Source organism: Lissotriton vulgaris, chromosome 6, assembly GCF_964263255.1.
Source record: "Lissotriton vulgaris chromosome 6, aLisVul1.2, whole genome shotgun sequence".
NCBI lineage: Eukaryota > Metazoa > Chordata > Amphibia > Caudata > Salamandridae > Lissotriton > Lissotriton vulgaris.
Genome location: NC_141694.1, coordinates 831,217,423 through 831,243,049, shown reverse-complemented (window position 1 = coordinate 831,243,049; position 25,627 = coordinate 831,217,423). Strand labels below are relative to the sequence as shown.

At 41.6% G+C, this 25,627-nt stretch overlaps 1 protein-coding gene across 2 annotated transcripts in view; it reads right to left on the bottom strand.

Moving 5' to 3' along the window:
* Positions 1-1,109: 1,109 nt before the first annotated feature.
* The window catches only part of LOC147708065 (centromere protein H-like), a 412,880-nt gene continuing 388,362 nt past the window's right edge, over positions 1,110-25,627 (bottom strand). For both annotated transcript variants that reach the window (XM_086925295.1, XM_086925294.1), the window contains 2 exons: positions 9,145-9,302; positions 1,110-1,747 (listed from right to left, as the gene is read on the bottom strand). In XM_086925295.1, coding sequence (XP_086781421.1) covers positions 1,664-1,747; positions 9,145-9,302 — 242 coding nt within the window. In that variant the 3' untranslated portion in view covers positions 1,110-1,663. The remainder of the gene's footprint in view (positions 1,748-9,144; positions 9,303-25,627) is intronic.

Sequence of the window (25,627 nt, the reverse complement as noted above, 5' to 3'; positions counted from 1 at the left end):
ACCGTATAGGATACTGTCTCAGTACAGAGTAGTTACATTTTGGCACGAGAATTGCTGTTCTCCATGTTGCAGTGTCTTTTTGATCATGGTCAGCTAGTGATTGCAATCATTTTAAGATTCCAATTACTGTTTAACCTCACCAGTGTTTCTATAACTGCACTGTTGTAGTATCGTTGTTTCTGTTCCAAGATTTTGCAGATGTTCCAATAACTTGGGAATCCCGAAGAGCACTTGGTTACATTACTGGTTGATCATGTATTGTATTCTATGTTCTTTCTGACATTTGTACTGTAAATTTATTGATATATTTTAATATATTACATTATTATGTACTCACAATTCTGGTTGCACATGTTTCTATCTGCTGTGAAAATGTTGTTGCACTGCACTTAGACTTGATCAAGTACACCTCCCTTGAAATACAACTTGGCCTGTTGCTCTTATCTAATGAAGCAAGCTAAGCAAGACCAGCCTTCTGTCTCGACTGAGTGCCTGGTGTCCTAGTTGATAGGGAACACTAGCACTCGTTGTGCAGTGCCGGCTTGGGTCAGCATCAACAACACACCAGACAAAAAGCCTGAGGGTAAGCCTGCTGTACATGATGTACCCACCAGCCCAAGACGTATGGCTGCAAAATGAAAACTGCAGAAGTATTCAATTTTCCAAGAAAACAGAAATTGACAGGGATATCGAAAAACATTCATGAAAAACAGATTTGATCTGCACTTAGTGGTGCTGGAAAATTAAATTAGAGTTCATTTGTGCAAATTCTAAGGCTGCTTGAGAAGACATAGAAGGAAGATGAAGAAGGCAGCGTTTTGTTGATTCTTTGTTAATGTCACCAATATTGCTAATAAATGTGTAGATCGGTCTTAGTTTGTGATTTAGTTATGACTGCCACTCTCCTGGCCTAAAAAGAATACTTCTTTATCCCTCTGGTCTTTTATAAGGCGTGGGTATCTCAGTGGCTAACTGAGAATCCTCTTTCCTCACTTCTGCCCAGGTTCAAAGTCCATGCAAGTGACACCACTGGTGGTCTAGGAATAAGCAGTTGCGCATTACAAATCGCTCTACCAATCACCGTACACAAAAGATAGACATTAGTAGCGTTCAAAATTAGTGTGCATTTATTGTGCAAGGTATAGAGTGCGAAATGAGAAGTATAATAATTTCTAAGTAATAAAAAAATATAATCATCAATTAAGTAAACCAACGTGAGGGACATTTCACATTCAAAAAAATATACATTATAGCAGATACTTCATAGAAAGTGTTAAAACATCAACCTGGGATTAAATATTTACTCTATTTAAACTAGGGAGTTTTCCTTATTTGGACCCCTTACTTAAGGAATTTGCCTTACAAGATACTTATTTTCTCACCATATTTCACAATACAATACTTCAAACAGTTAGATTTTTTTTTTTATAGAACCAGTCTGGATTTCCCGGCTACGAATTGTAAAGGCAGACAGTACAGTTGTCAGATTTCCCACAATTCAAAAAAAATAATAAAACAATTACTAAAGAATGCAAACAAAACATTTTTTAATTACTCTTATGAGTTGAAGAGCTTTTCATTCCAATTATAAGTGCAGGTTGGAGAAGAAAACACAACAGAACAAACTCAAAAGCAGCAAAGTCTAGGTTCCCATTCCTTAGGACTAGGGAAATTCCTTCATGTTCACTAGGTGATGTCTTAACTTTGGATCTTCTGCCCAGTGTACTTTTGAACTGAGGACGATCCGCTAGACAGAGGGAACACAACAATAAAGAAAGTCTTTAGTCATAACACACAATATATTTTATGTATACGTGCAGAGGATTCACCTAGGTAAATCTCCTATGGATCAGAATTAAACAATTATCATCAGTACTTAATTCTCTATATAACCCTGGGTCAGATTCCGTAATTGCAGCATACATTTTTTGAAGATTAGTGTGTTCATTGCAAAAGTGCTTGTGTGGTTCCCTAGCACACAAACCTGGTGTCAAACAGGATCTGCATGTCTGCTTAGGATTGGACAGGGTGTACTAACACATTAAATAGGCAAGCTATAACTCTGACCACGCCCAAGGTGAACTTTGTCTACTTACAGCTTTCTCAAATTTTAGCCTGCAAATATTGAACCTCCAAATGTCTAAAAATCCTGATTTGTCAGGGAAAATGCCACCTCTTGGTTCAATGGTAATATGATCTCCACTGAAGGCATTCATGGTATTTCAAGTTCGCCACCATGATGGATTAGCATCACGTTAGGGAACGGAAGGGAATAACCAAGTCAACCTTAAGCACCCTAAGAAAATCATTGAACAACCAATCAGATAAGCTTCTGATGACTAGAGAATTAACATTTTAAGGCTACTGGTCATCATAAGACCAAAGTATATGCAAACACATTAGACCTTGGTTTATATCTCAGTTGAAAACACCAAAGCTGAAGGCATGACAATGAAAGGCAAAATGGAGACACTTATAACACTGCAGATAAATTAAACTACTACACCTATTATAATGGTGTTGGACGGGCCACATTCACATTCCTTGAAGAGACAAAACAAAAATTCTTCCATACCATCGGAGAACTTGGTAAGACATTTGGAAACTTGATGCCTTGGAGCAGTACAACTACATGCCTGCATTCTATAGTGATCTACAACAGTATCACCAAGTTTCTTCAAGATAAAGTTTCTGCTTTTTGATAGATACATCTACCTGCAGATCCCTCACCTTTTGAATATCACAGGCACCATGCTGGAGCAGGAAATTTAATTCATAGCTCTCTCACCAGTAGGGTGCATCAGTCTGTAGGCAGCACCATGCGACTTCACCAGAGCCATAGAGCATCCCAGTCTGCACGGTTTCTTTTTTCCATAGCGTTGTTCTGGAGTTAACTTTCCTAATTATTTTTTCCTGTATAAGTGCAGTTCTTATTTTGATGTCTCTTCTGAAGGAATCCATTTTCAAGCCATGCACAGATTGTGAGGGCCAGATGTCCATCACAAGCCCTCATGAAATCGGTCTCTGGTGCCGAGATTCGGACAGTTCCTGCCAGAGGATGCATCCCAAGGCACTCACGGAAAGGAAGGGCAAGTGGCTTATGGCCAAAGCACAAAATGAATATCAGGGACATTAGACGTTGCACTCAAGATCAAGGTTGCGGTCTCCTCTACCTTCCAAATCATTCCTGAGGAGGCATGGATCACGGAAATAGGCCTCGAGAAGTAAGTCACCATCTCCAAGACCTACCACTTCACCTGGTCCAGAATTGTATGCAGAGTGTCTGCTGGAAGAACATGATCAGGCAGTGCCTGCTGTTCCATTGGGCCTAAAACCAGAGTTGGATTCAGTTCCTCCTGCAGCACTGTCTCCAAGGTCCCCTTCAAGTTCTCAATACGCAGCGTTCACAACTCCGGCAACAGATTCATTGGTCTTTTTGAACACCGTGTTCAGTATGTTTAATCGGGCCATGATCCCCATTGATGTGCCTATTGGCCCCATGGGTCCTCTGACCAACACTCTTGGAGGACTTTCTTCCCATTCACTCTTCCGTAAGGCCCTGAAGACATGGCTCTTCACTTAGTCTATAGCCTAACTCTTTCTCGCTCCTTCGTGTATAGTCTGCTTTAGCGCCTTGATGCCCTTGGGCTAAGTCCGCTCTTTATAAGATCCAATTTCATTTCATTCCCTGCCATTGGTCTCATGGGCAATTCCACTCCTGACACCAGCATCTGCAGGATCGGTCTAGTGGATGAGATCATGTCCCAAGTCCTCTCTGAGCCCCATTCTGTCAGCGCTGGAACCTCTCACTTCTCTTGTGCCACAGTCAGCAATGCAAGGTACTCCAGCAGCTCGGCAACACAAGGCACTGGTGAACATACAACTTTTACCCCCTCCACCCCAGCCTTTCTCCCTGCCTTCATCAAGGCCTCAGTTGGAGGGTTTCCGATCAGGTCAAGAAGAGAGGCACAGAGGATTCTGGAAGAAGTAAGATTTTAATTGTTCACGATGGCTAGCCAAGTCTAGATCCACAATTTGAAGATCTGAATGAAGCAAGTACCTGAACACAAACAGAGTGGGAGCTCAAATCTACTACCGGCATCCCTCTACTGGAAGAACGTCCTACAATGTAGGTCAGAAACGGTGCTGGTATGCTGGACTTACAGCTGCCATCTTCAGAAGTTAAGTCTAACATTCTAAATGAGGTCCTGCACTCCTTCTCCCATTCAAAGAGGCACTCACTGAACAAATGTTGGCGATTTGGGAGAAACAAAACACCTCCACACTAGTGTCAATATCAATCATTGGAAGGTATAAACCAGCACCCAGTAATCCTTACTTAATTTCAGCCCACCCATCTTCTGAAGGTTCGATGGTTTATGCTCCTTGAAGAAGACCCTGCTTGGATTTTTTTGAAGATAGCAGAGCTGCAGTACGTTTCTTGGGGTGTATGGCTCCTGAAAAATTATTCCTGCAGCACTTTCAGAAATGTATAGGCTACTCTAGAAGGCTGGCCCAAAGACAGTCTTCACTACCAGTGATGCAGTAGGCCACCAAACTTATTTTCGGGCTGACAAGGCCGAACCGGCAAACAGCATGCCTGGCCAGTGGCATCAGTCTTCCAACAACTCCTCCCGTCATACTGGCCCAAAAAATGCTTTAATTTGCCCTGAGGGACATGTGCACATTCAGTGGAAGGGTAGCATTTGACATTTTATCCTGGGTTGTTAATCCATCACATCTGACAAATGGGTCTTGCAAATTATTCAAAATGGTTATACCCCTTTTTCACTCTCCACCCAATATCCCGTGCACACCAGAACAGGTTTCATAGCAGCAGCGGTCCAGTATCCTTCGAAGGAGCACCTGTTGCTCTCCAAAGGTGTAATAGAGAAAAGTACCAGCCCCTGTGAAAGGCAGGGTTGTTACTCTTGCCAGTTCCTCATTCCGAAAAAGGTTGGCCTCAGACCCAACTTGAACCTCTAACTTCTCGCTGCCTTCCTACTGCAGGGCAGATTCAAAATGCTTTTGTTGGCTCATATCTCTGCTTGAACCTGGGCAACTACATGGTGTTCCTGGACTTGCAGGCCATGTATTTTCATATACCGGTCCTGCAGTTCCATATAAGTTACCTGCAGATCAGAGTGTGCCAAAAGCATTTCCAATTAATAGTGCTTCTCTTCTGCCTCACCAGCACCCCTTGGTTGTTCACCAAAGGGATGCTACTAGTTGCTGCCCATCTACAGAGATTAGCAACTGGTAACTCGCTGCTAAATGATGACAGCAGAGCTTTCAATATTGTTGGGGTTCCCCATAAATGAGCTGAAATCACACCTGCTGCACTCTGAGGCGTGAGGAATCCCGGATACAGCAGAGTCCTTCCTCAACAACAAGTTCAGGACCTTTGGACTCTGATCCCAATAGTTCAGGCTTGCTCCTGGACCCAGGTGGGGGTAGTTCTGAGGTTTTTCCATCCCCCTTGTCAATCACGCCAAGTGGCAGATGTAAATCCTACAGTGGAACTTGAAAGCCTAGTGAGGCCAGCAGCAAGAACTGCCTTTCAAACACAGTTTATGGCTCAGTGGAGGCAGCTATTGTTCTGCTGTAGTGGTGGAATGATAACAGTTTGTACTGCTGGGTTGAGGGAGTCGAACTGGAGAGGTGGAGATTAGACGACTCCTCTCCAGTCAAGGACTAACTACACACTTATCTGCTAGAGCTGTAGGCCATTCCTCTTGGACTGAAGGCCTTCCTGTAAACGATCAAGGGGAAGCTGGGACAAGTGCTTGCAAGATACCACCACTGCCCTGTGGTACTGTAACAAGCTTGGCCAGGTGGGGTCCTTAGTCCTTGGAAAGAAAACTTTCCATATCTGAAGATGATTGGAGAACCAGGGCATCCTCCTGATTGCAAATCACCCAGTAGTATCCGTGAACGCAATAGAGGAAGAACTGAGCAGATGTCATCTGGCAGATCACAAATGGCAATTGCATACCAAGGTGGTGCAGGGTCTCTTTCAACAACAAGGCGAGATTGTTACACCACTGTCAAGAACACGCAGTGTCAACAATTTTGCATGTTGGTGTCTCTACAAGGACACTTGTTAAGAGACTGCAGTACCCATTCTGCCTCTCCTGCCCCATGTTCTAAAGATCATGAACCAGGCCCAAGCCATCCTAGTGACCTTTGACTGATTCAGGAGTGTGTAGTACCTTGCATTCATTGACATTTGTCCTCTGTTTAGGCTGCCACATCACAAAGACCTCCTGTTTCAGCAACAGAGCAGAATCTTCCCCTGAATCTGTGCACTCTACACCATCATGCATGGAGATTAAGCAGCAGCAATTGATTGCTTTTGATTTGTCACCTGGAGTGGTGGATGTATTTCTTCCCACCAGATGCCCTTCACAAAATCAATTTTAGCCTGATGTTGACACAAATGTTATCCTAATGTAGTGATTGCAATGCGCACCCCTTCCAGGTGAAGATGATGCATGTCCTTTTTTTGTTTTGTCCTTTTCACAACAAAGCTTCCTAGTGGGCACTATAGATGGTTATTTGTCGGGCCTTTCTATGTTTGCTCGAACAATCGTCCTTGTTTAAATCACCTGTTATGATGAGCTTTATTAGGATTCAACACACTTTTCCCCCATGTCATTTGTAATACCACAGTGGGACCTTTCCTTGGTCGGGACATTTCTCACATGTACATCCTTGGAGCCAATGCATAGCTGCTTGCTGCATCTTTTGACTTTGAAAAAGTCTTCCTCATTGCGATTACATCCACTGGTTGCACAAGTGAACTGCAGGCGCTCTCAGTGCAACTACCCTACACCACTTTTTCCCCCAGACAATTTGGAGCTGGGGACTTGGGCAGCCTGCTTATCAAAAGTTTCTACTACCTTCCAAGTTGGGCAACCCATCACTCTACCAGCCTTCTTTACTCCCCCCTCACCCCTCGAAAGAAGTGAGGATCCATCGGGTGCACCCCAAAAGGGCTTTAAGCTTTTACTTTGATCGTACCATTGAGTGCATAATCATCTTTTTGTGGGGTTCTCTGGAGTACAGAAAGGCAAGGTGGTGCAGCATAGTCCTTGTCAAAGTGGATAATTCTCTGCTACACAGTGGTGAAGAAACAGCCTCCGTAGAGTCTGAGAGCCCATTTCACCAGGGAGAAGGCTGCTACCACTTTGTTGCAAGGGTAAAACTTGTTCATGACATCCGCCAGGTTGCCAAATAGGTGTCAGTGCTTACATTCACATGGCACTCCTGCCTTGACAATATGGCCAGTGGGAAGGGCATTTCAATTGCTCAGTACTGCAAGAATTTTTGGCCCGAGCACCTGCCTCAGACCATCCAGTTTTGGTAGTTACATCTTTGGCATGTATTCGAAGGTGAGAAATCAGTCGTTAGACTTATCAATCAGAGGAACAAGTTACTTACTTTCTGTACCACTCGGTGTGGTGGATACTCTATCCAACTGAGGATTCCTTACTGTCCTCCCATCTCCCCTGGCTTTGGAGTAGCGTCTTTTTAACATCTAAACATATTCGATGTTAATATTCAGCACACTGTAACCAACAATTATTCAAACTTTGTCTAAGGACACAGAAAGGTCAGAAACCAGAAACTATCAGCTTGCAGGTGTTGCATTTATATGCAGCTTCGCACCATCACTTCCAGGGTGGCGTTTAGCCAAAATGGAGCCACAGCATCTCATTGGGGCGTGCAAGAGCTCTGCTATGAAAAATCTCCGGGTTGAGTCTGATGCCTATATGTGTATTCTAAGGGGAGGAATCTGCGGTTAGACAGAGTATAATCAAATAAAAGTGTTACAGAAGTAACTTGTTCATCTCAGCCAATAGCAGATATTTATTATATGCACAATACTTCTACCCAAGATTTTCAGTATTACTGATGACATGTTGTTGACATAACATGTGAAGGCGCTTGGGTCGCTGAAAGGCTCATGCACTCGATCCAATGAAAAATCAGCAATGATATAAGCCACTAATGTTTCGATTTCAGTATATGAATAGTTATGTAAATAAGTAATAACCTTTTGACACACTTACTGTAACATTACCTGCATATAAAAAAATTAAATGAAGTGTGAGGCTAATGTTCCAGATTACACATAGGATTTTGATCAATACCTACATACATAAATACATTATGGTATGAATGCCGGTTTGACAAAGGTATGACATGTATTTTCCCCTTTTGTAGTTTTGAATCACCATGAATAATCTAATTGTACATGTTACTGGGTTTATATTCTAAATGTGATAATAAAGTATACTTTTCTCTTTTTATATTATTGCGTTACTTGTCCTTCATATGTATATGTATATATCATGTTTTTAAGTAAAAAAATGACTGCCTATGTTTTTTTTCTCCAAACAATACATTTTCCCTGCCCTGGGAGTTTTTTCATTAATAGCTGGGGGTCCTGATTTTCACATTGACGTCACATATGAGAAATACAGATCTTATTGTCTGAACATATCAGAAGTTGATTCGTTTTGTTTTATTTTTGGTAACTGTTTGAATGCTTGTTTTCCAGCAAATACGTCAGTATTTCTTTTAAGTTGCACATTTATATTTAATTAAAACTACAAAAAATGCAATCTAAATGGTATGGCAACAAAAAATAAATTACAGTTTCAATATTCAACAAATATGATTAAAACCATGAATTAAACACTATTACTATATTATTTTCAAGAAAACTAACACTCAGTGCCTCGTAACAAAGGTGTGCAGACTCTCAGTGCTGTAATAACACTAATGCTTCTCAGTAAATGGATATTGGAAGTATAACAGACTAAAATTCAAACTTCTGACCTATAATCCTTGCAGAAGCTAGCCGAGAGCTTTAACTCAGTAAGCCATCTAGCTGACTTGTATAACCAAGTTGCAAATTAGCACACAATGAACCCTAATCATAGCATTGAAGAGTTGCCAATTATGAGGACTTAAACTCCTATGAGAAAAATGGGTTTACACTTCTTAGACCTTGTGTAAAACTGAACTTTATATCTTTATATCTTCCAATATACTATATTGCCGTAGTGTTTGGAGGTTGCGCAATGGAAGACCGCTTTAAAAAAGTATTTTATTGCATTTTTGAACAGTCCCTACCTGAAACACCTCCTGTATGATAATTATCCTGTTTACGTTTTCTTCAATATTGTCTTTTTCCAGGACCGGAGTCTTCATTTCCACTTCACATAGCCTTTGCTTCCTCTCCTCCAGTGCCTTCACCTCTTTCAGAAGCTCTTGTTGCTTGAATTTTAAGTCTAAATTAATAAGATTTTAGGTCGAAGATCATCAAGTGGATGGAGACAGTTCCAGGAATCACAGCAAGGTTACATGCAGCTTATGTCATTTGTTGGCATCAATTATTTGGATTGCCCTGTGAGTTTTCTGAATACCATGTAGGAGTACGTTAGATTTTAAGAAATGCCTTTGCAGATAAGTTAGCCCTAGGCACATACACAGGAGATAGATTTCTACATCTATACCACACAATTTACTACGAACCAGCCTTCAGAGAGGGTGATGACTGTGAGGGGTTGGTTTCACTCTTTAGACAGTTGTTGGCCTGAAAATGTTTGCTAGATTTACTATATATAGTTTCAATATTAGCCTTATGTTCATGGTCTTTTCAGAATCACTATTTGGTTTGTAAAGGCATTTCCCTAATGCCCGTCCCTCCATTTTATTATCTTCTTTGTTCAATAATATTTCACCAGTTTGTTGTTCTTGTATGTGAACCCAGTAGTAAATTGTTGATTTTAGTGCTTTCTTTGCTATACCCTTTGAACCCAAGGATGTTCTACAGAGACATGTTTTATAAACAGTTTCTGATTCCGATTTGAAGACATTAATTCTTAGCATAACATTGGACATAGAAAAAAGCTCCTGCATACAATTTACATTACCTAGATTTTCCACTGCTGATTGTAATTTGAATCAGTAATGTCGGAGATGTTTTTTTTTACATGTCTCGGTTTGGAAAAAGCAACAAAAATGGACGTGCATACTGCATACGTCCTGCTACTCAATATACATACTTTCTCCTGACTGTGCTAGTTTCTTCCACCATTTTTGACTCCTATTGCAAATCACATCCTGATCCACACTCAACCTTCCGTCCATCACCAATATATTTAACACCACATCTATCTATGCCAGACTGCTACCCAAATTAAACACCACACACCATACTAAGGAGAGACTGGGATCTCATGAACGTTTATCTCAACCTTTGCAGCTATACTGTTGTCCATCTCATTCTGCACAAAGAGTAAACTAATTAAATCATGCATTGTTTTCTTAAAAGTCAGGCTCTCTTCCAGACAAAATTAAATATCCTGCCTTCGGACCCTATGAAACGTATCAGCTCATTTTAGACCGCCACATAATTTACCATGACAATTGTAAGAATACCACGTTCATTTCCGCAGCAACTACAAAGGTGGCTCACCCCTTACAACAATTGCTAATATCTTAGACTATATAGTTTCAATGTATACTTCAGCCTAGGGCCTACTCCATCATCCTGACAATCACAGACACTGTTTGATCCTGTCACTCCCTGTGACCACTTTTCAATTATTTTTGAGGTTTTACAGTAGCATTTTCTTGTGCTTAAAACTGGTTAAAAGAAAAAAAAAAACAATCGATATCATGTCTTACAATGCTATTGGACAACATTGGTCAAACATTTCTCTGATAGACATTAGAAGAGAAAAAATTGCTCTGGGTAGGTGTGGGGGGGGGGGGAGAATCACACACAGGAACTCAAACAGCAGCTGTCAGCGTTCCTACACTAAGACAACACTTTGGCTTCTTTGATAGCAAAAATCTACCATTATTTTCTTGACAATTCCATCACTTTGATTTTGAGCACACATGCTTGCAATAGCCCGAAAGTCACTCGACAGTTGACACACAGGGCAATCCCTCCTCGAGTAGTTTGTGTTCTCTGTCAACGCCAGCAACAAGTACACTTCCTTCAGTTTTGGTTTCAGTGTATTCATATCTATATACTACTCATGACCGATACTACCTCACATCTGGAAGCTGTAGGAGTTCACATTTTTCGGCTACAAATAGACAATCTTCCTAATGCTCTACCCAGTTTCCTACTTAGAATAATATCATTTAGTAGTCGAAGTACCGGATTCATGTACTTCTTCCACACTGCTGCCAATTACTCAGCTCTGTTGTGAGCGCTTCTGACATGACCATGGAGCAGTGGAATTAATTTTGATGAAAATCCCTATTTGCTAACATCGGTAGACCGGTTTGTACCAAAAACGTATGCCTCCTGGAGCTAGTTGTAACTGTGGAGCAAGCTTTAAAACTCTCCACATTTTAACTAGGAGTGCTCTAAAATGCAGCACACATGCAAAATTAGGAAAATTATTAAAGCATAATTTTTTGTGCTGGAAGAATCCACTTCCAGGATAAAACATATGCTTGATAGAATGAGCACACACTTGTTTTAACTGAGTTTTACGTAGCTCAAACTTGACCCGAAGGTATCAGAACGTTTCAAACTAGCACCAGTTGCATTACATAAGGACACATTCATTTGTGTTAGGCACTGGGAGATTAAGTGATTTGCCCAGAATCACAGGATGTTGCGTATCCTTGTTGAGACTCAAACCCGGTTCCCCAGATTTGACCGCCCTAACCGTTAGGCCCCATCCTCCCCCCCCCCCACCCCACCCTTGCTTTGACATGCCAGTGTGTATATCTTTGTGTTGCCGCATGCCACCCTAAACTGTATCAGTGCAGACAGGAAGGGAAGTAAGCGCTATATCCTAGTAGAAATGGCACAGTTTGGCTCCTTCCATTTCACTGTGCTCTCCCTTTCTCGCAGCACAGCAACTTGCGCTGCATAAAACGTTTGTAAATATGCCCCGTTGTATCCTACTCTATATCTGTTTTTTATTTTACTGGGACTCCATGACCCCCCCCCCACCACCACCATCACGATATGCTTCCAAATAAGAAACCAGTGAAACAGTTTGTTTTTGTCATATACTATATGATACAATGCAAAGCAAAAGCCTCACATTTGTTTTTAATTAAACTTTAAAAAAAATCTTAGCTATGTCGAAAACTGTACTTGAAGTATTTTTAGGGAAGCAATAAACAGGAATTTTACGTGATGCAATACATAAGAAAATATCAAAAAACCCTTAAAAAACAGTAAAAGTAGCAACAAAACATAAGTCACAATTAGCTCATCCCATGGGCTCTTCGCCCGCTACAATGACTAATAGCAATACAGGGTGGAAGCAAATCCATTCCCAGTGGAACCCACACAAACATTGTACCCTGGGTTCCTGAAAGGGAACAGATGCAAATCAGAATCATGGAAAACTACCCTGGAGAACCTATTCCATTGAAGCATGAAGAATGAAGATCCTCTTTTAATAACTGTTACTACTTACCATATCTTAATTGGAGTCCTTAAAAGTCCCTTTTTATAAAAAAATGTTTATTTTTTTGAAAAATGTTTTATTGAGGTATTTTGGAGTCAAAATAAACAATAGCATGTTTAAGGTCGGTCAGCAAAAAAGAAACAGTAATATGAAAAATACTATCAGGAATACAACATAGCAAATACAGGGAGAAAATCATAATATACTTTTTAGATACCAAACATAAAAGTACAACTAGTCAAAAACTGAATTCCAGATTTTGTCGAACTTTCTAATCCCTCCGATTCGTTGTGCATATAGCAGTTCAGTCTTTCTTACTCTTCATTTTATCTAACCATTCCTGGAACAGGGGAACATGTAATGACTGTCAGTTCTGAAGTACCAGAGATCTTGCCACAGCTGTGACTATATACAACAGTTTAACCAAATGATCTGCCAAACCAAGACCTGGGTCGGAGCCATATAGTGTTATTTGAAGAGTGTGAGTGATCTTGATATTGTAATTTGAGCCAAGGAAATCAAAAATGTTGTTCCAAAATGTCAGAATTTTCGGACATAGTGCAATAATGTGGGACCAATTGGCAGGAGCAAAATGCCTACATCTAAAGCAGGTAGCCGACGTATTAGCATACATTTTAGCGATTAGAGCAGGAGTGCGATATAGTAACCATTTATTAAAGAAGAGCATTCTGCGCCAATTGGACCCTCTCAATACACTAAAGTTTCATTTATTTAGGACTTTCCAAGTATTAAGAGACATATTATGATTCTCATGTTCCTGCCATTTTTTGATTGCTTTTATACTAAGATCTTTCTCAATACACTGAGCAAGACAGCTTTTCCACTCCCCCAGCTTTCTAACCGATGGTGTTACAAAAAGGTCATTCCATATCTGATTAGGGGTGCTAATATGTTCAAAGTCTAGTAGATTCAGCGTTTTGCAAAATCTAATATAAAAGCCACTTAGCAGGAAGTTTCCTTGAATCAGTTGTGACATCTGTACCGGAGTTAGCCACCTGCCATCTCTACAGAAATCTGCTAATTTATGGTACCCTGCACGGTGCCAATTACCTACGATTTCCGAATTGATTTTTATCTTGGTATGTACAAAAACGTGTCTTAAAGGAGTGATAAGGTTAAACTGTAGAAAGGAGTATCTTTTAAACATACCATCTCTTCTTTTGAAAAACCAATTCATAGTCTTACATCTGACGAGTTTCGGAGATCTAGGCACTAATAACGGAGAGGGAATTTGAGCTTCAAGACAAATTATATCCATAAAGAAATTAACTAATAAATCTGGACCTTGTATTTTGGACTTAAATCTATTTAAGTATTGAGCCAAATAGGCGTTATAATAATCTGTAACGTTTGGTAACGCAAGACCACCTTGCTCCGTATCTGCATATAGTGTCTTTATTGCTATGCGAGGAGTTTTCTAACCCCATATAAACCCAGAAAACAAAGACTATTTTTTTTTAAAAAGAACCTGGGAGAAAGCAAGGGATTGTTGAAAATTAAAAATTAAAAAGTGGAAGGATAGACATTTTAATCAGGGCTACTCGGCCCAGAATGGATAGTGGGAGAGGATTCCATCTAATAAACATGGAGCGAACTCTCTGAAGGAGCGGGTCAAAGTTAAGCCCATACAGATCCGAGATAGACGCGGAAAACAGAACTCCTAGATACCTTTTAGGCTTGGTATTAATACAGTTAACTAAATCTGGGTGTAACTCTGGAGCTGCACCTCCACAGACCAGAATTTCGGTTTTTTTCTTATTAATCCGATAACCTCCTAGGGCTTCAAATTCTTCGAAAATCTGTAAAGCTTGGGTCTGAGATTGCAGGTCGGGTTGGATTATTAACATGATGTCGACAGAATACAATTTAATTTTAGACATAGAGGTAACCGGAAACATAATAGTCAAGGAATTCCTAATTGCAGTGGCCAGTGGTTCAATAAAAAATGCAAAAAGAATAGGTGATGAGGGACACCCTTGTCTAGTCCCATGTTGCACCTCAACTGATCCCACCATAACAGAATTAATAATAACGTTGGCTTTGGCACCAGTGTATAGATTTTTGATTAAAGTGATAATCTGTAAAGGAATTCTAAAGTGTGTTAAAATAGAAAAACGAGTGTCCCAAACTACCAAATCAAAAGCCTTTTCTGCATCTAAAAACAAAATCAATGCAGGAATACTCCTTACCTGAAAAAAATCTAATGCCTCAATTAAAAAGTGTGTCTTAGTAATTAATTGACGACCTGTTATAAAACCGTTTTGATCAGAGTGTATTAAATCAGCGGCAATGGTGTTAAAAACGAATAGATATTAGTTTGGTGGTAATTTTGTAATCGGAGTTTAATAGAGTGATCGGTCTATATGAAATGGGATCTTTAGAATCTTTTCCCTTCTTCAAGAAGCTCACTACCGTGCCTTCATGAAAAGAATCTGGAACTTGACCTCCATTTAGCATAGAATTTAATCATTTTAGCAACAGATCGGAAAAAGAGTTGAAGAAGACTTTAAAGAATTCTGAAGTCAGCCCATCCGGGCCGCAAGCTTTACAGAGTGGTAGGTCCTTAATTACTGACTCTAATTCAATTTTAGTGAATGGACTAAACATTTTCTCCTGTTTAATATTTGAAAGAAAGGGAATTGGGTGTCTACCAAGAAAGTTGGAGAGCCTTTGAGAGTCAATGGCTTGATGTTTACTATAAATCTGTTGGTAGTGTGAAAGCATTATGGAACCGATTGCCACCGGCTGTGATTTTTCAGTATTTTGGACGGGACATTTTAAACAGCTTATCTGATTTGCGGCAGCTTGTTTTTTCGCCTGCCAGGCTAGAAACTTGCCTGTGAAATTGCTTTCCTCATAGATTTTTTGATTCCGTCTAAGGAAAATTGCTTCACTCTGCGAAAATAGATTAGAACAGAGTTCACGTTTAGCTTCACTCAATTGGTCCTGAACCTGACTAGAAAAATCAACTTGTCGTTTTAGGGTTAAAATCTGAATTTTTTCCTGTAGTAAGTTTCTACTTAGCTTAATGTTCGACCATTCAGCTGCGTCCTTACTTATAGCGATACCACGAATAAACGCTTTCAAGGAGTCCCAAATTATATGTAGGGGGGCGGTATCAGAATTACGTTCTATAAAGTCTGAGATTTCTATTTTAAGACAATTGACCCAATCATTGTCTTGTAGGTATAGTTTATTAAATATCCATCGTTTCGGAGTTCTAGAATCTTCTCCCAAAACAAACTCGGCTATCAACATTGCATGGTCTAAAAAACCATTATGAAAAGTTCTTTGATGAGAGAATTTTAGTTGCCGGGAAGCTAAGAAAAAATCAATCCGTGAGGAAGATTTGAACCTGCCTGACCAGCAAGTAAATTCTTTTTTCTGTGTTCGCCAAGGATCACATAAATCAAGAATAGACATATTGTTATTGATTGATCGACGTGACTTAGGTTTGAGCTGTTTCTTAAAGGATGTATTAGAATCCAGCTTTGTGTCCATCAAAATATTAAAATCTCCTCCAATAATAATATCCCCCCTACCATAAGTAGTGATTGAAACAAATCTTCATAGTCTTGTGAGTTATCATCCACCGGTGCATAGAAGGTAACAAAGGTAATCGGCCTCCGTCTATGCATAGCTGAACATGTAACCCAACACCATCTGCCTCCGCTACCCTCCTCAGAGTGCATAACTTCTGCATTCAGATTCCTATTCAAGAAAAGGGCAACACCTCGTTGAGATACTGTAGTGGATGAAAATACACGAAATGTGGCCCATGTCTTAAACATAGTAAAAACATCATTTTTTGAAGCAGGGATATGGGTTTCTTGTAGCATAATGACAGCAGGATTTTCTGTTTTAATCCATAATTCGATGGCTCTCATTTTTTTCCTATTATTTAGGCCATTGACATTAAAAGAGATTATTTTAAGCCCTCTATTAATAGACATTTGAATCTAAATTATACAAGCTTCCAGTAACCATTTCAACCAAAAATACTATTCAATTAATTCACTCCATATACATGATGTGTAACAGAAAAAGTCTTCGACCAACAATGCAAAAAACATCCAAAATACATCATCATTTTTTCTTTTTTTCCCACCCCCCCACCTGTGGTCCCCCCCATACCACCCCCACCCTTATGGCCCTGTCTCCACACTGGCCATGCAGGAGAACCCCTTTTCATTGAGGCGCCTTGCTGTTGCGCCCCTTATCCTCTCTAGGAGTTCTATCCTGGTCCCCCATCCCCTGCGCTGAGAACTAAAAGAGAATACAAGTACATTGCGACATTATATTGTAAAACCCTTAAATCAAAAAACAAAATCCCTCAACAAGGCATGAGGCTGAATCAGAAAGTTAATCGGAAAAGACCAAACCAGAAACCCTAGTACCGCTAGTCTTGTGAGATCTTACGAAGCAATGCTTGTGCTTCATCGATATCGGTCAGCATGTAAAATTTGCCTTTAACAAGAACTTTTAACTTTGATTGCTGGTCAATCATGACTTGAGCACCCTTATCTTTAAATAGTTGAAGAATTTTTACAAATTCCTTTCTCCTCCTGGCCGCTGCAGCGGACATGTCCGAGAAAATCCTACATTTCGTGGTAGCATTTGCTGCAAATTGCCTTTGTTTAAAGGCCTCGGAGAGGATTATCTCTTTGACACGAACATCCGCAAAATTCACCAGAATAGTATGAGGAAGTGTAGAGTTTGAAAGGGGCTGCGCAGGAACTCGATGGGCACGAGTAATTGTAAGATCTCCTTTATATTCCGGTATAACCTCATGAAGGAAAAAGGAAGTGATCCACTGTTTCATATCTGATCCCTCAATTTTCTCAGGAACTCCAACAATTCTGAGATTTGATCTCCTGTTATAATTTTCCAAGTCGTCAAGCTGAGATTCAAGTGATTTTGAGTTTATGGAAACACTTCTGACCTCCTTTCTCACTTCAGTCATGTGGTCTTCCAGGCCTGATATCCTGGTTTCGGCTTCTTGTAATCGAACGGGGAGGGAAGACATAAAGATTCTTCAATTTTATCTAAGCGTTGATTGATAACAGCAAGTTCGGTCCATTGAAATTGCTTCATTTCCCTCACCTCACCAAGTATCATATTTAGCATGTCTTTGACTGAAATCTGAAACTCTTCTGTGGTCTCAGTCTCCATATCTAAAATTGGGCTGTGAGAGTCAGTGAAAGGAGGGGATACATGATCAGTATGTAGAATTGCAGTCACTTGGTTTCCTTTACTCTTTTCCAGTTCGACCAAATCAACAGAACTGGGTATCGGAACCAAATTTTTAAAGGCAGGTGTAGGGGCTCCCGTGGCATCCATGGCTCCAGTAGCACCTACGACAGAAGTTTCAGATAGGGAGCGGGATATCACTCCTGAGATAGATGGTATAGGAGGAAAAGATGTCGGAACAATGCTTTTCCTCTCAAACAAGGGAAATTGTTTAGGAATTTTGGTAGGTTTGGGGACTACCGGAGTCATCCCGTCTTTAGATACCTGTGCGCCATTTTGAGAAGAAGGTTGCAGTTCAATGAACTCTATTGATGTAGTTCCAAGGTTGTTGATAGCCACCCCTGATGGCTCTGGCGCTGAATTGTTCCCTAAATCAGGCTGAGTCAAAGCAATAGGAAAAGTCTTTGGAGACTCCTCTTCTTCTTCTCCCCCAGAGTTTTCCGAGATATCAGCTCCTACATCTGTATCTGCATTTTTAGCAATATCAGCGTCTTCTTTCATTTGCTGTCGACGAATTTGTGCCTTCGCACGTGCGGTTAGTTGTTTTCCCATCTTCCGATTGTTTCAATGGAGAGAGAAAAAAAAAAAAGCCAATCTTTAAACTCCACCTGCTACTTTCTTTGCGCCTGTCCGCTGCAGATGCTGCAAAGTATGCTGGAACTTGAAGTTGACCCAAAATTGCGGCCGCTGCCTAATTATAAGCAGCTTCAGCGGCAGAGGGAACTCTCAGCACGACACTTGAGTGGCCCCCACCGGTAATATGGAGAATAAGGGCGTAAAAAAAGGCGTAGAAGAACAGGGAGCAGAGGCAAGTAGGAAGTACCCTGCCAGCTTTATCTGCATTTACCAGCAATAAGAATAACAGCGATAACTTCTTAAGTTCTGCGCTGATATAAAGAAACCAGGATCCGTTATAATGCAGTACAAGGCTGTTTGAAATAGAAAATCGCACAACTGATCGCTAATCAACAGCTGTGCACAAAGCTCTCCGAGTTCTCCTCGAGGTACGTATTTTGCTTTGAATATGTTTATCTGCTGTGCCCCTCAGAAAACGAAAAAGCTAACAACATCAAAAAGGATTATGCGAGTTGAAGGTTCGTCCAGTCTGCGTATTTGCATTTACATTTGCAGAATTGCGAGTTTCTGTGTGATATTGTATGTAGCAACAGGGTGACTCTTAATACGCCAATAATAGGAGTTCAGGCGTCTCAGTGAAGTAGAGTGCGCAGCTGACAGATAAACACACGAGAGGCCATCAAAAATCAATGAGAACAGAAGCTAACCGTATGCTCGTTCTCAACCACTGTTGGCAAAGATGAGAGAAAGTCTTTACTTGATCCTGCTTGATCCTGCCGGATACAATGTGTCCGATCCGTCGCGTGAAGTAAAAAGCTGCTCCTCTCACCCCGCATCCCCGTGTGACAGGCACAGATACAGGCTCAGCCCAGACGCCGTAATAGTTGAACCCCTCGGTCACAGGGCAGGAATTCAGCGCTACCTCCGAAGCTTCAGAAGCGCCGCACCCGGTAGTAGCAAGCAGCATGCCAAACGCCGACAATCGCCGTCAAACTCGTGGTCAGGGGGAGGAGTCAGGAACAGGAAACCCTAGGCTACGTGGAGGCGTGGAGCTCCACCGTAGCGGCTCCAATCAAGTGTGCAATGTTTTTTATGTCTCAGATCTTCATTTAGGTTTATTTATCATATGTACAGTGCTCCGATAGCTCTGGGTTATGTTCGTGTTTTACAAAACACTAAAAATAAATAAGTTAAAAATAAAATACTTAAGAATATGCAAGATGCTGCTCATGACTTGTGTGCAGTTCTAGGCCTGAGGGGGGGTTATTCAGTGCTGGCTAGTTTTAAGAGAGAAAGGGCTTGTGTGCAGACTGTGTGGTTTTAATCTGGTTGCTTGTAGTGAAATGTTCTCTCAATAAAAGTGGGTGCCCAGTCTGGTCATCGGAGAGCAATGGTCAGCAGAATTCCTTGTTGATTGAGCTTTGGGTGGATGAAGTGATGTTTGTTAAATATTAAAATACATGATTTTAGAGTGTAGCATTCCTTAGAAGAATGAGTTGATACACGGATTGACAGTGGGAGGTGTCACATATAGTACGAAATATATATGGCGTCCTCTGTTGCAATAGATGAGATTTGACCTTGGATTACGTACTATGAAAGAGGTGTGCTGGGAGTGTGGTAGTGGTAAGTATGGGTTGTTGTGTGCTTGGGGTGTGGAATGTTCTCACCGGGAAAGATTGAGCAGGCTGAAAGGGATTAACGTGTGGCATATGTGATTAGAAGCTGGTGTTTGATGTAGCATGGTGGTCATGGGCTAGAGGTGCTGTCCTTTGTGGTAGGTAGGGATTCCATGCTGTCCGGATGTCAGGGTGTGGGGTTGCTGTATGTATTTTTTTTGTTGATTTGTAGGATATTCCATTTGGGAGGGAGTAAGCACAGAGAAATTTAAAGACTCATACGTGGGGTGAGGAGGTCCTTTCTAAAAGTGAAGCTGTTTCTGGGTTGTGAGTTGAAGCTGGATTTGTGCTAGAGTTCGAGATATCATGGTGCGTGAAGTTTCATCTAGGTGTGCGTGTTGGCTAAGGGATGTGAGGGGTAATTGTGGTGGTAGGATATACAGTTGGAGGGAGGAGTACATGGGAGTACGATGTTCAACTTGGAAGGAGGAGTGCCAAAAAAGCAAAATACACAAGAATGATGTTGCCTGTAATAAGCAAGAGTCTTGGGCAAAGAAGTGCAGGAAAAGAAAGCACCCAATGTCTGTCCTGGGCGGTTGAAGGGAAAGAAGGGTTACTCTGCAGATTTTAGGCTATCCCGGGACTAATGAAAGGTCTAATGGGAGTGCAACATCCAGTACAGTGTATGTTATGCACAGGAATTGTAATGCGATAAAGTTGAGACATCTGGGTGTGCCAAGGATGGATTTGAGGATGTTACCAATTGATTTTAGGCATGGAGGAGAGGTTTATTGTGGAAGATATGACAGTATTTTCATTTGTGATTAACAAATCATTAGGTAAGCAAAAGAAAGCCAAGAAATTGTAATTTAGAGGAATGGATCAGAATGGAGACTGCTTAGACTTGCAGAGGCCCGAGCAGGGTATTTTATTTTTAGCAGTATCTCCTGCCCGCTTGGCTATGGTAAGGCAAGGATCCCAATAAATGCGTACTTCTAAATCTTTTCTGGGCACCACTCTAGTATATTAAAATTGGAAAAATCCTCATAATGTTCACTAAACTGTTATCACAGCCCCAATAAAAAGAGAATGAAAGTAAAGAAACCACCTGTTATCTGATATAAAACAGTCTACATACGTTTTCTGCCATGTTGAGAAAATGAACCCAGCCCCTATAGCTGTCCTGAGATGTCTGCAGTAAGCACAGTCCTCACTTTGTCAGAATAGAAAAAACATGGGCATATTACGTTTTGCTCAAAACGTCCGGCAACACAGAATTCACTTCTCCAGATACTAGCCAAATGACATGCTTTCCAGACTATTTAACAGTTAGTAAACATTGGTGAACAGGTAGCGCTACTTTCCCACGATGTGCTTGAAAAACGTTGTGAGAATTACACAGGCATGACAGAAAATACTAGCAACAAGAGTACTGTCTCCTGGAGCGAGCAATACACATATAGCTAAACAAATGCATTACTAACACGGACAGCCGGTAACATGGTTCAATGCATAATTGCATCCATTGTAGAGATCTGGGTGTAATCTAAAGGTCACAGGTTCTCATTCTTGTAGATCAATTCAGCCTCACATCCTTCTGGAGTTGACTAAAAAAAAAAGCCTATTAGAGGAGTATGCAGTTCTTTCCAAGAGAGAGTGTAAGATGTCTAGTTCGTCCAGTTGTCTTACACAAACTTTTTCTGTCTCTCGACTACTCTGACACACCCTACTACATACATTCCCTTTCACATCTCCAACTATCCGCACAAAGCCAAGTATATGGGAATAAAGTCTTATGGGGCGTTACGCCCACCAAAGAGAGGACTCCTAGAGGGAGGCCGACTTGGGCACACAGCTCACTATGGGAACTAAAGGGCAAGGCGCGCAACCCACATTGGGGAGCGGGGAGGAACCGCAACACTCACACAGCCTAGGTTATGACACACAACAATTACCCCTCACTGCCAACTAACCTGAAGATAGTCTCCCTCATTGTTAAGGGCCTCAACCACCCAGTCAGTAGGAAGACGATCCTAGACTATTTTGCCAAGACTAAAGGTGACGTCATACTGCTACAGGAAACCAAATTATCTCTAGAAGACGAGACTATAGTCAAGGCAAGATGGATAGGACAGGTTGCATGCTCACCAGCGACAGGGAAACAAAGAGGAGTGATTACACTCATAAGCAAGAAATCTAGAATAACCATAGAAGACCAACAGCACGATGCTGAAGGTATGATACTAGTAACACAGTTGAAAAGAGCCAGCAAAACAATCCAAGTAGTGAACCAATATGCACCAAACACAGATGACACCGCATTTTGGGAGGATGTCTCCAGGAGACTGGAAGCGAGCCCCCAAAATGACATGACCGTGATGGCAGGTGATTTCAACCTGTCACTCGACTACATCCTAGACAGACAACCACCGGCGCACAACCTCCCCCCAGCCTCACACAACATTTTAAAGAACATATGCAACAGATTCAACCTCAGGGACCCTTGGGGAATACAACACCCAGACACCAGAGATTATACGTTTTTCTCCAACCCACACAATTACTACAGTAGGATAGACTATATATTAATATCAGTCTCTCACACCCACCTAATAGACCACATGGAGATAGCGGCAAGGACTATCTCGGACCACTCATGCATCAGCTTGCAATTGACGGGCCGACACAACGAACACATCACACACAGGTGGAGGTTTGACAATGCTGTTCTTACAAACCAAGAAGACAGGACTAAAATAGAGCAAGCCATTAACGAATACATAAAACATAACGACACGCTAGACATGAACCCCACCATAGTGTGGGACGCACTAAAAGCTACAGTTAGAAGTACACTAATCGACATCATGGCAAAATGAAATAAGATAGCTAGATTACACCTAGATTGACTAGAATTAGACATCAAACCTCTAGAGGGAACTCATTGCAATGATACAAGGAATGCGAACGCATTAAATGAGCGGACAAAAAAGAAACACGAATATAATAGAATTCGGAGTGAAAGGGCTGGTCTGTGGATCAACAAATACAAACAGATAAACCTTTGCGAGGCCAACAAGGCAGGGAAAGCCCTTGCGGCATACCTGAAAAATACACAGAGACAGCACACCTTATCATCCATCACGGACTCCAACAACAACATGCAAACTCAACAAAAAGACATCCTTCGCACGTTCTGTGAGTTTTACCAAGATCTCTACAGAAGTGACGACTCGCTGGGGGCTCCGGTTCTACAAGCGGCAGGAACGAGCTGGCATCTGCTGTCAAGGCATGTTTGTTTCTTCATTTCCTGGATCATTTCCTGCCCGCCTCAAGTGCTTTGTCTGCCACAGCCCACTGCCACATTTGGCTCATTGTTTGGCTGCATTGCACTCGGGGTTTGAACTGTTTGGGACTGAAGGGAGTGCGTGTGACTTTCATTTTGGCGTTCTGACCTCCTTTCATCACTGCATCTTTGCCATGAACTCTGTCTGCCGTCCCCAAGCTATGCTCACCAGAAGAGATGTTTTCTGGGAGTTTGAGTCTCATTTGTGCCACCATGGTTGAATACACATGTGACTTGGGGGCGGGAGCATACTCGCCTTCCAATGAGGGTGGTACTGGACACTTTAAAGGTGCAGGCGGGGTCATCACGTGACAGCAACAGCAACTGAAGAAGGCTATTCGCCGAAATGCATATTGCCACGCTGTCCACTAATTAAACGGCTCCTGTGAAGTTCCCTGTGTGGCCTCTTCTCCTTTCCATCCTGTGAGGAGTCCGGTTTCCTATCTATTTCGCGCACATGCCAGAGGTGCGCTGGGGGCTCCGGTTCTACAAGCGGCAGGAACGAGCTGGCATCTGCTGTCAAGGCATGTTTGTTTCTTCGTTTCCTGGATCATTTCCTGCCCGCCTCAAGTGCTTTGTCTGCCACAGCCCACTGCCAGTGGCAGCTCGTTACCGAACGAGGAGTCGTATTCATTGAATTTTCGGCTTTACATTTGGCTCATTGTTTGGCTGCATTGCACTCGGGGTTTGAACTGTTTGGGACTGAAGGGAGTGCGTGTGACTTTCATTTTGGCGTGCTGACCTCCTTTCATCACTGCATCTTTGCCCTGAACTCTGTCTGATGTCCCCAAGCTATGCTCACCAGAAGAGATGTTTTCTGGGATTTGGAGTCTCATTTGTGCCACCATGGTTGAATACACATGTGACTTGGGGGCAGGAGCATACTCACCTTCCAATGAGGGTGGTACTGGACACTTTAAAGGTGCAGGCGGGGTCATCACGTGACAGCAACAGCAACTGAAGAAGGCTGTTCGCCGAAATGCATATTGCCACGCTGTCCACTAATTAAACGGCTCCTGTGAAGTTCCCTGTGTGGCCTCTTCTCCTTTCCATCCTGTGAGGAGTCCGGTTTTTTATATATATATATATATATATATATATATATATATATATATATATATATATATATATATATATATATTTCTTTCTTTTTTTATTGCTGTTTTTAAGCCTGTTTAACTATTGAAATGATTATTGAAAAAGAAAATTGAAAAGATGCGTTGTACCATTGATCATCCATTGCTATGTTCAATAAAAAAATTATTAAAAAAAAAAAAAACCTTCAGGCCTCAACTACTCCCAACCATGAAAAACGTCTTATCAATTTAGATTGCAAATTCTACGCCAAAATCCTAGCTACAAGACTCAACGCAATACTCCCAAAGCTAATAGGTAACTCACAAGTAGGGTTCCTGAAGACACGCATGTCACATGACATCACTAGACTCCTCTGCCACGTCCTCGAACAGTCATCCAGTTCTAACAAACCTGCGGTGGCAATCACCCTGGATGCAGAGAAAGCCTTCGACAGAGTGTCCTGGCACTTCCTAGAACAGTGCTTGAGGTTATACAACCTGGGAGATAACTACAAGCAGAAAGTTATAGCACTTAACGCAAATCCTAAGGCGCAGATATCTATTAATGGGGGAGTATCAGAACAATTCACCCTACAGCGAGGGACAAGACAGGGCTGTCCCCTGTCCCCCACGCTATTCTTGCTGGCTCTCGAACCCCTGATCAGAGACATCCTAGCCAATAATGATGTGGCAGAGGTCAATATAAATGAGGCTACTGCCAAACTAGCCCCTTACGCGGACGACATCCTAATAATCACAGAGGACCCCAAATCATCCATCCCTGCCCTCACCGAAACAATCTGTAAATACTCGGCCCACTCAGGATAAAAACTTAACAGAGACAAATCAGGATGCATGCCACTCAATATCTATACCACCAGAGAGGTGCTTGACAACTCAGGTCTCGTCTGGCAACCAGGGTTCATCAAATACCTAGGAATCCAATTCGGCAAAAACCACGAATCCACACTAAGCTACCCTTAGAAAAAATAAAAAAGCTCTTGGAAGCCTGGTCCCCCAAGTTTGTATCCTGGTGGGGGGAGAGTAGGCACAGTTAAGATGATGATCACTCTGGTGATGAACTACCTCACAGGAATGATCCCACTTACACTAACGGACGACTTCCATCGCAAGACTGACAAATTACTAAACAAGTTCCTTTGGCAAGACAAAAATCCTAGAATAAGCCTAAAGAAATTAAGACTAGATAAGAAACTAGGAGGCCTAAACCTGGCAGACTTCGGAACGTTTAAGACTGCATCTATAGCGAGACAG